Source organism: Chinchilla lanigera, unplaced genomic scaffold (assembly GCF_000276665.1).
Source record: "Chinchilla lanigera isolate Chin_1 unplaced genomic scaffold, ChiLan1.0 scaffold00032, whole genome shotgun sequence".
Classification (NCBI taxonomy): Eukaryota; Metazoa; Chordata; class Mammalia; order Rodentia; family Chinchillidae; genus Chinchilla; species Chinchilla lanigera.
Window position 1 is genome coordinate 6,469,878 of NW_004955433.1, and position 15,564 is coordinate 6,485,441.

The 15,564-nt window shown below is 42.6% G+C and overlaps 1 protein-coding gene across 2 annotated transcripts in view; it reads right to left on the reverse strand.

The window, feature by feature from the left end:
- Positions 1–332, reverse strand: part of Hnrnpd (heterogeneous nuclear ribonucleoprotein D (AU-rich element RNA binding protein 1, 37kDa)) — a gene marked incomplete in the record, with an annotated part of 17,279 nt that extends 16,947 nt beyond the window's left edge. The window contains 1 exon segment of one of the 2 annotated variants that reach the window (XM_005388238.2): positions 1–332. In XM_005388238.2, the coding sequence (XP_005388295.2) occupies positions 1–27 (27 nt within the window). 2 annotated transcript variants of the gene reach the window in all.
- Between the last annotated feature and the right edge of the window lie 15,232 nt (positions 333–15,564).

Below are 15,564 nucleotides of genomic sequence, written 5' to 3' on the forward strand. Positions count from 1 at the left end.
GTCCCCGCCGAACTGCTCCTCCGACATGGTGCTACCGCCGCCGCCGCCGCCGAGAAGACACCCGCGCCGCTGCCGCGAGCCCCAAGTAGCAGCGAAGGGATCCCTGCCGCCGCGCGCCCGCTACCGCGCCGAGCACACCGCAAGACCCAGAAGGCGCGCGCGTGGCTGCGAAGGCTCCTGCGCCTCTCCCTGGCCTGCCCCCCTCGCCTCCCACTCGCGCGCGGCGCGCACTCCCACTCTCTCGGGCTACGCTAGAAAGGAATATGAAGCAGCGGCGGCCACTCTTGCCTCCTCCTCGCTTTAATGGCGCCGCCGCGGACCACCTAAAATGGCCGACGGAAGAACGGCGCGTCCCGGTCACGTGATGTCAGAGCGCGCCCTTTGCGCCACCCCCGCCCCCTCCGCCGCAAGTCCCCCCCATCGGTCCCGCCCTCTCGCTCCCTTTTATACCTTCCTCGCACGCGCCGCTCAGTGTGGGGCCTTTAAAAGAACCGGAAGTGGCGTAAGAGAAGACGGCCGCGCGAAGATCATCGAGAACAAGGAGCGTTGGTTCGGAGAAGAGGCTAGAGAGGCTCCCTCCTCCGCCCCGCCCTCTAGAAGATTGCTGAAGTGGTCTGGCATCACCCGCCACCCCGGAGCTGGTTTGAGCCGCCGCGCGGAAGGGGCGTGGTCCTGTCGCCGCCGAGGCGAATGTGTCTTGGTTGCTAGTGGCGTGAGCCCGGAGGTGCCCAGCCTGAGGGAGGCTGCCTTGCTGTGACCCCTCAGGCTCCCCACTTCGTCCTGAGGACGCTGAGCTCACGGAGCTGTGCACGGCCCGCGCGAACCTGTGGCCCCGGACAGCTGGTGCCGCTGGCGATCAGGGTTTCCGTTCCTTTTAAGATTTGCTTTTCAAATAAGATTTGGGCTTGCCTGGTTTTTTCCTGAAAAGTTTCATCCGAAGAAGCAGATAAACGCGTTTTTAAATGAACAAGGATCGTTTTGCTTTGCCTGTGTTACTAGACGACCCTGGGACCGAGAGATAGGAGAGAGAGAGAGGACGAGAAAAGAATTACGATGTGTTGTTTGCCTGTAGCAGCTCCCCAGGAGTGTCGTCGTTATGTACTGCAAACCTATGCCAAGAAGAAATGAGTAAGTAAAAAAGAAGATCCTCAAACCTACCGCTATTCTTCTAAACTATTTAGAGTTGGGAAGCGTCCTAAATCAACGGTTCGTATAGTTTAATGGTTTTCAGTACTTACAATAAATACGATTTATAAACGCCATGAATCGTTTTTACGAGCTTTATGAGTTTGTTGTGTTGCGGTGGTTTTTTTTTTTTTTAACACCGTTGGGTGTGTCACGCAGGATGACAGTAAAAGTATTCTTTAATAGACCAATTAGAAATTCCAGCATTGGTGGGAAACTAGATCATTCAGACTTTGGGATTTGCAGCTTCCTGTAATATCCTTAGAAGAAAATGAAATTTCTATTGTTAAGTAATTAGTTGCCGGTTAAGTAATGTGTCCAGGCCAGGTTTGGAAGAGTTTGCAAAATACAGCATAGAATTCTTTAAGAGTGTAAACATTTGTTTTCTACTTTGTAAATGAATTTATATTCATCAGATACTACAAAAAGTCAATGATTAAAAATATTTTTCTTATTAACCAATTAAAACTTATAATGCAAAATAACTTAAAAATCAGTTTTTGTTTCAAATTCTGAAAATATCTTTAAAGTATAGTCTTAGCAAATTATTGGTGTTAGGTAAAGCACAGAAAGGCAATGCCAAGAAATCTTAGTGGTAGTGACTCCACATTTGTCTCCACCTGCCAAGATACCAGCCAGTGATAAAGTAGGTATTGTGCTCAAACCAGTTACTGCAGATTTGCAGATTAGAGGCAACTAAAATCAACTACCAGGCATGCATTCCTTTAAAAGAAAAACTGAGGAGAGTTTTCTTAAATCTTTTTCTGGCTGCCAGAGAAGATGATTCTTTGTTTTGATCTTAAAATAGCTTTAAATTTGCCCACCTTACAGTAATAGTGACGTTCTAGTAGCTTCTGGAACTCACTTAAAACCTTACAGACAGCCTTGAAAGGAGTTCCTTTATATATATATTTCAGTTTATTGGTACATTTTAGATATACATAATGATCACATTCATCATGAGGAATTTGTACCTGTACATGATATATTTTGATTTCTCTACTTTGAAAGGATTGCTAAAGCTAACACATATTGTATCATACTTGTGTTTGGTGTTATTTCTATAGCTTGCAGCATTACATTCACCCCATTATTCCTCTTACAACTTAGTGTCAACACTACTTCTTTCAGTATTCCTTATACCTAGTTAACTATCCAACCTTCAAACTCCAGCCAAATATTACTATTTATGTGAAATTATCAGAACCCTTGAGGCAGAATTACTCATTCCTTCTCAGCACTTTCCTATTTACCTCTGCTATTATTAATTGTATTCAACTAGATCATGAGTTCTTAGAGAATAAAAAAGTCTTCCATATGCCCCCCCCAATTCTCTTACATGCAGAAATAGGCACAGTAAATCTGTGTTGTACATCTGTTACTTGCCAGTTGAATAAGTGAGTGACAAAACACCTGATACGTTCAGCTGGCTCAATGTAGGCATTTTGGGCAACCTGGGAGTGTTTCCTGGGACAGAAAATGCTCCTCTCATCACCATCTTCATCTTTGGCATTCATACACATTCAAGTCTTCTGTTGATGTTTGAAATGTAAGGAGAGAAAAAACCTCCCCTCTTTTCTTAGGGGTGGAAATGCTCTATTCACAATTCACTGGGAAGGAAGCAGTGTCCTCTCTTAATGACCAGAGCATCAAAAATTCCTTTGCTTTACGAGGCTCCTAGTGTGTTCCAGGTAACACTGAAATGCTTACTAAACTCATCCTTTGTGAACCAGTAACTTTAATAAAAGGTATTTACAGGACCAGGGATATAGTTCAGCGGCACAAGCACCTGCTTGGCAAGCACAGGGTCCTGAATTTGATTCCTGGTATAAGTACATACATACATACATGCATACAAGAGCTACTTGTAAATAGAAAAAAAAAAAAAAAAGTTATTTTGAAACTTAAAACTGGAATCACTTTTACCAGGACAAGATGCATACACCTAAGTCAGGAAGTAGCTGCGTTTGGTTTGATTTGTGGTGCTAGAGGTCAAATCCAGGGCATTGCACTTGCGGCTACTACTGAGCTATGCCCCCAGGCCATTTTGTGGTTGTCTTGCTTGAGACAGGGTCTCACTGTGTAGTGCAGGCTGGCCTGAAAGGTCATTAGCTCCTGCCTCAGCCTCCTGAGTGCTGGGATTACTGGCATGCACCATCATGCCAGCTCCCAACCCAATTTTAACTTTATTTTATAACTTGTGATCTTACCCCATCATCCTTCCAGACGGCTGAGATCACAGATGTGCACCACCGCTTCTGTTAAGACATCACAGTTTTAACCTGCTCAATGCATGCACTCTATAAACTGAGTAGGAAATGGTCTATGCTCAAAGTTTTTAAAGTGTATAAATTCCAATGAAATCCAAGTGAAGTATGAATCTAAAACAAACTGGAGGGGCTGGGGATTTAGCTCAGCGACAAAGCGCCTGCCTGGCAAGCGCAAGGTCGTGAGTTCGGTTCCTGGTACCGGAGAAAAACCAAAAAAACCAAAAAAAAAAAAAAAAAAAAAATTTAAAACAAACTGGAAAAAACAGCAGGAAGAAGCCATTTCCCAGCAAGGTACACATATTTGAGCTTCTGTACCCAGGTTAAATAACCTATAACCAGCACAGGCCCATTCACTTGAGGTTTTAGGTGAAGTGACTAAGTGTCCATACAGTAAACAGCATTATCACTCTTGGTTGTAAGTTTTCAGTGTACTCAATGGTGCCTCATCAACTCTGAGAAATCAGGGTTTATTTCAGTAGCAAAGTCCACATACCACAGAGTCTACACCCTCATTAGCCAAGTGAAAGCCAACAGCTGCTTTTAGATGCAAGTAGCAAAAACCAAGCTCTAGCAAGGCATGGCGGCTCATTCCCGTGATCCTAGTGCTTTGGAAGATCACAAATTCAAGGGACCAGCCAGACTACATAGTGTCTCAAGGAAGCAAAAAGTCCCATCATTCAGGAGGCTGAGGCAGGAGAATTGCTGCAAGTTTGAGGACAGCTCAGGCTATAAAGTGAGTTCAAGGTCAGCCTGGACTGCATAGTGAAACCCTATCTCAAAAAGAAAAAAAAAGGAAACAAAAAGAGGAGGAAGGAAGAGGAAGAAAAAGGTGGAAAGACTAGCTCAAAAAGTATTCAAACAGGAAATTTGTAATCTCACTCCAGAACCATATATCCAACTCTCTGCTTAACATCTCCAGGATTAGATGTTCAAAGCTTCCCTAGGAAGTGCTGCTTTGATCTTCCTACATTTGTAAATGACATTTCCACCAATTATGTTCTCCTATGAAAAACCAGGGAGCCCTTTTTACTATCAGCCCCTTCCTCCACCCTCTACATTCAATCAGTCACTGACCTCCTCCCTACCAAACACATCAGTTTAAATGCTTCTTAGAACATAAATATTGGGGTAATTTCTAGTTGGAGTTACAGTCAACGTTCAGTACATTTATGGCACAAGTACATTTCTGATACCAGAAGTATAACAGTGACCAAAACAGACCAGTCTCAGAGCTGCCCCTTGTCAGGAGACAAAAGTAGTTGACATAAGTATTTTAAGTCATGATGGGGAGAGAAATAAGGTACTAGAGATAGAATATGTCCTCTAGGGTATTCAGAGAAGACTCTTCGAGCAGGAAACTTTTTGAGTAGTTTTACAGGAAGTGATAGAGAAAGACATACCCAATATTTAAGAAAAACTTTTACAGGGCAAAGGGTACATCTAAGACAGGACTGTACTTTGATGCTACGAGGAAGAACGGAGGCCAGTGTGGCCCCATAGAATGAAGGAAAGAAAGTATAATGGGTTGTACAGAAGTAACCAGGAAGGAGGTCACTCAAGGCCTTGTAAACTGGCGTTAGCACTTTTCTTTTATCTTTAAAGTTAGACACGAAGGGAGAATTTTGTGAGGATGGACATGGTCTGACCTAAACTATGGAATCATTTAAGTGGATACTTTTAGATGCCATGTAGACAGGAGGACAACAGGGAGATGAATTAGTTAATAGGCCATAGTCATGAGTTGTTAGCCTCTCAGTTGATTTCTTCTGACTAGAAGCAAATCTACACAAAGGATATCATCTCTGTGCAGTCATATGATGTTTAATGTTTCTAGAGTGGTAATTTTTGCAAAGAAAAACATGCTGTAATAATAGCAAAGGTCATTAAAAGTAAGTTTTAAATTGATATTAATGATCACATTTCCAGAAAAGATGCAGACCAGCATTCTCAGCTTCACATTATTTTCCCTTCTTTTACTCCCCCTCTCTGAAGTTCCAGAATGAGGTTTTATAGGCCGGATGCTCATAATCCTGCCTGAGGTTTTCCAATAAGTACAGTTGTTTGATTGAGCGCTGGTTCCCTGGATACTGTAAACATCTTTTCCCAGGGACCAAGGATGAGGACAAATGGTAACAGGTTTTACTTTTATAATGTACTTTTAAGTTCTTTTAGCCTTTAATTTTTTAATTGTCCAATTAGTTTGCAAGAACTACAGTTCAAAGAAATAACTATTAAAAGAAAACAATATGGAAGAGTTGAGTTTTTCAGATTAGGATTCAACTAACAAACATTGAAAGCCTAAGAAAAAGTTTAGAAAAATCTCTGTCCTGTGACTATCTGGATCCCTTTCCCTCTTGCAGTGGCTCTGAGTTATTTACTACCTCTCATCCCATCCAGGCTAGATCAGAATAATCACTCTCTTACACCAGGGCTGAGAGTTCTCAAGCTACAGTTGTTCAAAAATTGTGCTTTAAAAATAGTGATACATAATCAGATAGTACCTGTGGCCACAATAAGAGACATTTCTTCATTTAACCAGTTCATGTCATTGAGGTTCTGACTGCGATAGTGGACATTTGATGTTTGGAGACCCCCACACACACACACGCCCACCCCATCAATTTTACCTTCCCTTAGTGCTATGGTTTATGTCTAGATGTTACCCCAAAGCTTCATGCAGTCATAGGTGGGGCTTTTCAGAGATGGCTGGATCTAGAGTATGTGGTGCTGGGATCAAGGGTGTGTGAGATTGGTTTGGCTTGGTTCTGGGTATGGATAATGGGAAGGCCCACCCTGGGTGTGAGTGCCACCAGCCCTAAGGACGAGTAGCCTGGATAGAATGTAAGGCACAGACAAAGAGCTGCTGCCAGGTTTGCTGCTTGCTACTTTTTCTGCCTTCTGCCTGCCATGAACTGTTTCTCCTCTGTGGTGCCACCCTGCCTTAGAGGCAGCCAATTATGGACTGAAACCTCTACAAATTGTGAGCCAAAATAAACCTTTCCTCTTTTAAGTGTGGGTGTCAGGTATTTTGTCTCAGCAACTAGAAACGTGCCTAAGACACTTGGTGTATGAGAAATAGGCAGGGTAAGGATGAGGGGATAGAAATAGTAGTCCTCTAATCAGAATGATATCACCCCTAGTTTCATCATTTCTTCCTGGAAAAGCACAGGGCCTAAGTTAGCCAACACACCGAAGAACATTTCTTTGATATTTGAGTGAAGAAATACTCTTCCCACCCACTTGTCCAAAACAGAAGTGTGCAGCTGGGGCAAGCACTGGAAGCCATTTTGTAATAGGAAGATCCCTTTAGAGACCATAATCAAACAGCACTGACCAGTCACCAAGACATGGCAGACAGGATACCACATCCTGGTCATATTCTTCAGCTGCCAGGTCAGTTTTCTACCTCTCCCTCAAGACTTACTCACATGACAGATACCATTTCAGCTGGTGTTATGGTTTGTGGCTAGATGTCTCCCCAAAGCCTCATGAAGTCATGGGTGTGGCCTTCTAGAGTTTTTGATTGATTCATGGTCCAATGCTGGGATTATGGGTTTTGATTGATTCATGGTCCAATGCTGGGATTATGGGTGTGAATACTACACCCACCCTGAGGTGTGCAGCCTGCATACGATATAAGGGAAGGAAAGAGGCTTACTCTCTCACTCCTCCCTTTTCTTGTTGTATTTGCTATCTTCCACCACCATGAACTATTGCTATCTGCCATGTGCCACTCTGCCTTGGAGCCAGCCAAGTATGGACTAAAATCTCCACAAACTGTGAGCTAAAGAAACCTTTCCCTCTTTAATTTGGGCATTGGGTACTTTGTCCTAGCAAAAAGAGAAAAGTAACCAAGACAGCTGAGGTTTTATGTTTTGTTTTGTTTTTGGTACCAGGGATTGAACTCACAACCTCTTGCTTGCCAAGCGGGCACTGTGCCACTGAGCTATATCCCCAGTCCTTTCAGCTGGTTTTCCCTCAAATTTATTTCTCCAGATTGGAGGTCTTCTAACTATACTGATCTGTTGGTTGTCAGTGTTCCAGTGCTGCTCCCCGATTTTATTTCTATGTTGTTGAGAAGCCAGAAACATTTCCCAAATCTCCTTCCCTGTATTATACTAAGTTACCCACTTACCAGTTCAATCATTTAAACACAAGATGACCAACAGTTGCATATTTTTGTTAATTTGGTAAGATAATATAACAGGAAACATAAAAAGGACAATTTTATGAAATTTATTTAACACAAAAATTGACTGGTTGAAGTGACCCCTGCCCAAGCGACACTGAGGATAGTCAACGCGTAAATGAAAGCACTATCTGAATGATGCTTGGGATAAACCGTGAAGTGGTTAAAGTCTGCCAGTGAGCTGTGCTGTGGTCCTTCCGGACTACTACAACAAAACACTGTAGCTCATAGACAACAGAAACTTATTTCCTACCCTTGTGGAGACTGGGCAGTCCGAGATAAGGGGCTGAAGTTTCTGTGTCTGGTGATGGCTCAGTTTCATAGCCCTTTCACGCAGGTCCTTGCATGGTGGAAAGGATAGGCAGCTCTCTGGAGCCTTAGTTAGTTAGTTAGTTAGTTAGTTAGTTAGTTAGTTAGTTTGTTAGAGACAAAAATCTCACTACATATTCCAGGCTGGCCTTGAACCCCAGGTGATCCCCCTGCCCTAGCCTCGAGAGTGCTGGGATCACAGGTGTGGGCCGCCACACCCAGCTTCATTATTCCCTGTAGAAAGGCAAAGCCCTCATCTAATCATCTCCCGAAGGCTCCACCTCATGATACTGCCTCACTGGGTGTCAGGATTTCAATTTAGGAATTTGGCGGAAACAAGAACATTCAGACCCCAACAGGTACTCAAGTAGAGTAAGAAGGCTGGGAAAGGAAGCTTTGTTTCTCAGGACTCTGTGGCAGCCTCTCGGGCTTCTCTCCTCCCAGGAAGTCGTGACAGCTTGCAGCTTCTTTGATGTCTCCACAAACTCTCTCTTGCAGAGAACACAGTGGCATCTCATACTTGTGCAAAATCCTGAGTTGAGGCCTCACTGGCTATAAAGGGCAGTTTGTCAGCCCCCTCTTCAAACTCCAACTCGTTACTCTCTGTGAGCTCCAGCTTCTCCATCTGTAACAATACTTGAAGCCAAAGTTATCACTGAGCATTCGCCAATCATTGAGCGGCAGCTGCAGGTCACTCCTCCAGCTTCTATGTCCCTGTAACACTCAGTTCCTAAATGAAATCTCTCTCTTCCACAGTACTTGCTAGTGACTTCAAGTCCTCACTGTACCTACTTAGTGGTGATAGAACTGGTTTTCATGATGCTCAGAATGTTCAGAGTGAGAATTAGTGTCTGATCCATTATCCTTAAACATATCACCTCATCATCAGTGATAGTGGCCTTGATAGGTCATGGCCTAGAGTGACAAAACAAATTATTTATTATTATTATGGGTGACCAAGTTATTTATTATTATCCTGGATCCCATACAATGGGAAATGAAAAGTACAAGGGCTGTGGTAATTTGGCTGTTTGAAAGTACACTAGAGAATTTAAAGAAAGGGATATGCTCAAAACTTTAAATTCTTTCCCCAAGGCCTGGTTAAGGAACCAGATCTGCTTGAGGAGAAAAAGAAAAAGAAAACAAAGAAATCCTTGATGCTTGATGTAAGAGCGAAGATTTCTGAAAACCAAACAAAATGTGATCATGTAGGTGGCTAACGTACAAAGTAAATTGAATTGATTTGTGTGATCGCTCATGTCAAAGTTAAGATGTTCATCAGGAAAGAGTTGAACTCGGAAGGTTAGAGCTTGGACAGACTTCTGGGAAGCAGAGGGCTGTGAATCTTAGAATTCTTCTAAACTCTCTTCAAACTCTCTCTTGCAGAGAACACAGCCGCGTCTAATACTATGCAAAATCCTGAGTTGAGGCCTCAGTGGCTATAAAGGGCAGCTTGTCAGCCCCCTCCTCAAACTCCAACTCGTCAAATTTTTCCTTTGCTGTGGGAGGCAAAATAATGGCCCCCAAGACAGCCTTGTTTCTATCTCCAAAATCTGTGAATATGTTTATGCATGTTATAAGGGGGCCTGTGGAGATGGAAAGATTATCCTGGGTTATCAAGTAGACTCAAAACAACCACAAGAGTCTTTATAAGCAGGAGGCAGGAGGAACAGACTAAGATCACAGAGAGAGTTTTGAAGGTGCTACACTATTGGCTTTCAAGGCAAAGAGAAAGGGCCATAAGCCAAGGAATGCAAATGTTCCCCCTGCAGAAGCCAGGTGGGTCACAGAGAGCGATTCCTTTTATTTATTTATTTATTTATTTATTTATTTATTTATTTATTTATTTATTTTTGGTTTTCTGAGGCAGGTCTCACTTTGTAGTGCAGGCTGGCCTTGAACTCACTATGTAGTCCAGGCTGGCCTCGAACATGTATCGATCCTCCTATCCTTAGCCTCCCAGAGTACTAGGATTACAGGTGTGGACCCTATGCTTGATTTAGGAAACTACATTTAAAGATTGTTTAAAAAAATTTGTAAAGGTTGTTTTTCAAAGCAGACACAGCATTTTCTCAAAAAGGACTAGAACATGAGAGGGGTTTTTGGTCTGCTGATAGTTTAATCTTAGGGGTAGTTGGCAATCTTGGTGAGTTGGTTCTTGTTTGTGGAGGTTAATTTTTTTCCCCATACACCAAGGTAGGATGATGATCCAGTAGAAAGAAAAACTGATGATGGAGTGGAGGTGTGGGCTGATTACAATGCCAAGCTCTTATACTATTGTTAGGGATTTCATCTTGATGTCTCCCCAAAGCCTCATGTACTCATAGGTGTGGCTTTTGGGGACTGACTGGATTTAGGAGATGTGATACTAGAATTAGTGATGTATAGTACTAAATTAGTCCACTGATTGGAATTAGCATAGTTATGGGTGTGGCTGAGTGGATTTACTGAAGACAGAAGACTCAACCTGGGTGTGGGTGAAAGCACTTATAAGGCTTGTAACATAGATGTAAAAAAAGGGAAAGGCAGGCTTCTTGCTTGCTGCTTGCTGCTTCACTGCCTGCTGCCTGCTTTGCCATGGGAAGTTTTTCCTCTGTGATGTCCCTCTGCCATACCATCCTGCATTAGAACCAGCCAACTGTGGACTGAAACCTGTACTAACTGTGAACTGAAATAAACCTTTCCTCCTTAACTTTGGATACTGAGTATTTTATCTTAGTGTTTTATCTTTTATCTACTTAAAAAAGAAACTAAGCCAGACATGGTGGCCCATGCCTGTAATCCCAGCACTCGGGAGGCTTGGGCAGGAGGATTGCCTTGAGTTCAAAGCTGGCCTAAACTACATAGTGAATTCAAGGCCACCCTGAACTATACACACACAAAGTAACTAATACAGTAAGTGGGAAGAGAAAGGATCCCATGCACATGATGAAAATGGTTCATCCATTCTAGGATAAAAAGAAGACCATACAAATATAGATGGAGGTCAGTCAGTAGGTTTGGTGATATAATTAGTTCTGACTCCGTTCTGTTTTTCTCATTTAAGAAGTCTGTCCTTAGTGGGAGTGTAGACAGGTGAGGAAACTGAAGGATATTAGGGAAAGTGAAAGGGCAAATTGAGTATGCCCAGGAAATCAGATGCTTAATGTTGGTCAGAGCCTTACTAAGTAAGAGTGGAGATCTACTGCCTAGATGGAAGAGCCACACCCCCAGAAATCTCTGGCAGGGTTGGTCATGTTTTATCAGTCTATTTTGTCTATTAATTAACTTCCATTTCTCCATTCTGATCCTAAGGACTCATGGGAAACCCAGATACTACTGGCTTTTGAGTTGTCTGCCAAGCTATGACTCCCATCTCTGAATTCTCTCCCATCAGGTGCGGCCCTTTGCAGCCAGTTTGCATTCTGTGGTTTCACCCCAGCCTTCACTGTCACAGCTCAGCCCATCCATGGACACTTAAAGTGAGCTGGTCAATCCGTTTTCTCTCCTGGGAATTTGAAATTGAGATACTGGGTCTTAGTGCAGTTGGCCAGGGTTGCTCAAATTAGAAAGAAATTTTTTTAAGGACTGACAACTTTTTTGCAGTATGTGGCTCAGAGAAGCTAGCAGGTTTGAAGGTGAAGGGAGGAGAAAGAGAATGAAGCAGATATGTCAAAAAGACTAGGGACTAGAGGCCACATGGTATTGATAAGATGCAGGTGACATTCCAATCACCGGTTTCTGTCCTCAGCTGAACTTTTTCTTTTCTTTTCTTTTCTTCTCTTTTTTTTTTTGAGACAGGGTTTCACTGTGTAGTTTAGGCTGGGCTTGAACTCACTTGGTAGCCCAGGCTGGCCTCAAACTCAGTGATCCTCCTGCCTCAGCCTCCTGAGTGCTGGGGTTGCAGGTGTGTACCACCACGTCCAGCAGTGAACTTCTCTTAGATTATGTGCAGTGCTGTCCCTGGATTCGCATTTTACACAAGCCAATTTGAGTAGATTTCTGTTATTTTTAACCCAAAGATCTTTGATGAAGAGATGCCAAATGCTCTGCAGAAGTCAGGTTATTCTGTGTCTGTAACACTGTCAAAAGAAAAGTGACATGAAGCTGGATGTTTATTTAGTGACTCCTTTATGTGTACTTTTGGGAGACTTAGAAAGAGCAAAGCAGTAGTTACTACATTCCCACAGTCCAACTTTAATTTCTTTAACTATTACAAAACTTAATTTGCAAACGGGAAGGGGATCTAGGTATGGAGGGAGGGGGAAGGGAGGAGGGGAAGGAGATATAAAAAGAATTAAATGTGTGATGTCCATGCGCCAGCTCCCCCAGGATGAATGTAATCGTTATGTACTGCAAACCTACTAATAAAATAAAAATTAATAATAATCATGAGAGCACTATGAGCATTTGCTATGGCTACTTCTGATGCGTTTTCACATTTGCATCTATAAACAGAGAAGTCAGAGGGCAACAGTTTCTGGAGCACATAAATAAAAGGTTGAGTGAGGGATTTAATTTGAAAAACAAATCACTCATAAGACTACATTTCTATTATAAACAGTGAACAATTGCCATGCATTTCATACCAGCATTTTTATGTGTTTGCTTTAAATAATGAAATTAGAGTATAAAACACAACTTCACGTCCTGATTTTTTTTCATCAGATACTACACCATCCACATTTCCTGTATGACTGCCTTCCCGTATGCCTGCCTTGCAGTCTTCAGTTAAAATTACAGTGGCTGCTGTTAGGCTGTATTTAGATGTCCCCCCAAAGCCTCATGCACTTATGTGTGGGGCTTTCCACAGCTAGCTGGCTCTAGAGTGTGTGACACTGGAATTAAAGGTGTGTGGTACTAAATCAGTCCACTGATTGGTTTAGCATACTTTTGGGTGTGGATAATGGCAAGGCCCACCCTGGGTGTAGATGGCACCACCCAAAAGGTGGGTAACCTGGGTGGGATAAAAGAGAAATGAAAGTTTGCTTCCCTGCTTTGCTACTTACTGCCTCCTGCCCTCCCTGCTGTGGGCTGTTTCGCCTCTGCCTGTACCATTCCACCCTGCCTTGGAGGCAGCAGACTATGAACTGAAACTTCTACAAACTATGAGTTGAAATAAACTTTTCTTCCTTTAACCTTGGGTGTCAGGAATTTTGTCTCAGCAACAAGAAAATTAACCAACACAGCTGCCTTACTTTATTGAATATAAAAGAATTATATAAAAATAATGCTACAGTGATTAAGCCTCTCCAGTTTGAAATTATGAATTCAGTAAATATGGTTCTTCTTGCCACTAGAGAGAGGTTCTCTTTTGTTGGGTTGGAAATAGTCAGACATCACCATTTCCTGCATCCCTCAAAATTAATATTCATATTTTTCTTTTTCTTTTCCCTTTTTTTTTTTTGGCTCAATCACTCTTCGATTAATAATCCAGAATCCTCTCACCCTCACTGGAGGAAGACGTTACCTTTTATGGCAGCCACAAATGATCAGGCCAGTGGAAAGCCAGCCTGCCCTCATCCTAAAACTGTACATTAATAAAACTAATGAACTAGTGTTTGGGTTTCTGCAGTGATGCTTTGTGAGCTTGTGCAGTAGCAGAATCTACCTTGAAATCTATGAACCAGACTCTCGTCTGATGGAGGCACAGGAACATACTGCCGCCCCACAGGCTCTGCTGAGGAGGCTTGCCAGCCCCCTTAGGTCCCTACCTGTCTTCTGCCTTTGACCTTCCTAACCACAGAAGACCCCAGAACATCACCATTCTAGAACCAAACACCTTCAGAATAATTTGCAGAAAGTAGCAAAGAAGAGGATAGAGTGGCCTCATAGCTTCAAATACTGTCATCTTGACAGCTTCACGCTGTCATTTCAGGTGTCTTCTGTCATATATAGATTTAATGTTATCTGGACTTTCCTCCTCCACTTCAACATTTATCTGAAAGTCCTCTTGATTATTTTGTCATATTTCTGGGAAAATCTGTTTGTACCTAGTCCTTTAAAGATGCACTCTGTGCCTAGCAGTACAAGTTTTCACTGTCAAAAGATGTGAAACCAACACTGTAAACCTACTTTGTAAATCCTCCATATATCCTATAATATATAACTTATATAATATCCTTCTAGTGAACCCTGACTGTTACACTTCCCGTTGCTGATCTTCTATTGAAAACACTGGCATGCATGTAATGCACTCTTAAGTACTTCATGTTCTGACTGAGCACATCAGAATCTCATACCCTATATCCTAGGTTCCTTCCGCAGGATGGTGACCTCCCTACAAGTCAGTGGCTCTTGCTTTACTAAGACTGTGGACCACATCACTTCCCAACAAGACGCTTGCGAAACTGTTCCTCCCCAGGGGCTGCAGGAGGAAACTATGCCCCCTGAAGCTCTCCTGCAGGAAGCTGCCCAACGTCACCCAGCAGTGTGGGATGCCAAGCGCCTGGTCTAGAAGCCACCTCTTCCTTGCATGTCAGATTGCCAGTCCCCTTAGAGGGTACCGTACTGTTGCTGTATTTTGTAACATATTCTTATTTTTCATTATTCTATTTTATACCATCTTACTTTTACTTTAAAATAATTCTAAAATACATAAGTACTATGTGACTACCATTTCATCCTAAAAACCTAAGCGAGTTATACAGAGTGAAAAAAAAGGAATATTCTCTTCACCCCAACCACCACTATTCTCAAAAGACAGTTGTATAAAGTTTAGAACTGTAGCACCATTCTTGAGTTCTGCCCACTTTGTCTTGTCTTTATCTTTTTTTTTTTTTTTTTCTTTGAAACAGGGTCTTGCTGTATAGTTCAGGCTGGCCTTGAACTTGGTGGAACCTAAGCTGGCCCCTAGCTCTCAGCAGTCCTCCTGCTTCAGCCACTTGAGTGCTGGGACTGCAGGCATGTGCCACCACGCCCAGCCTTTTTTGCCCTATCTTTAACCTCTGTCATTGTCCAGAATTTTGTCCCTAATCCTCTTTTTTATTATAAGTCCAGTATACTTGATACTTAGAGCTTCCAACAGTGTCTCTCATTGACGACTTTTTTTTTTTACAATACTAAGGATTGAACCCAGGGCCTTTGCAATGAACTACAGCTCTAACCCTTCTCATTTTTTATTTTGAAAAGGTTTCTCACTAGGTCACCACACTGCCCAGGCTTTGTTTGAATTTGCGACCCTCCTGCCTTAAGCCTCCTGACTAGTTAGGTTTACTGACCTGTGCCACTACTCCCAGAACACTGATAACTTTTTTAAGAATCCAATTTGCTACACAGGTAATCACTTGGTATGGTAGATAGCCAGACTCTCACAGTGATTACCAGGTATCAGAGTCTGGTCAAACATCTAAATTGATCAATAAAGAAATTATAGAATTTATTGGCTTTAATGTTTGAATCCTCACTTCCTTCTATTTTTTTAAAATTTTCTCTCTTCATTATGTAGGCCTGGAAACTTTCTTCACTGACTCCTTAATCTCTGGACATTGATAATGTTGCAGGATATGTTGTAAGTTTCCCCCAGGCACAGCTCTGAGCCCAGTAGCTAAACATCTGAATCGTTCATAAAGTATTAAAAGCAGAGCCAGGTGTGGTAGCGGATGCCTATAATCACAGCGACTTGAGAGATTG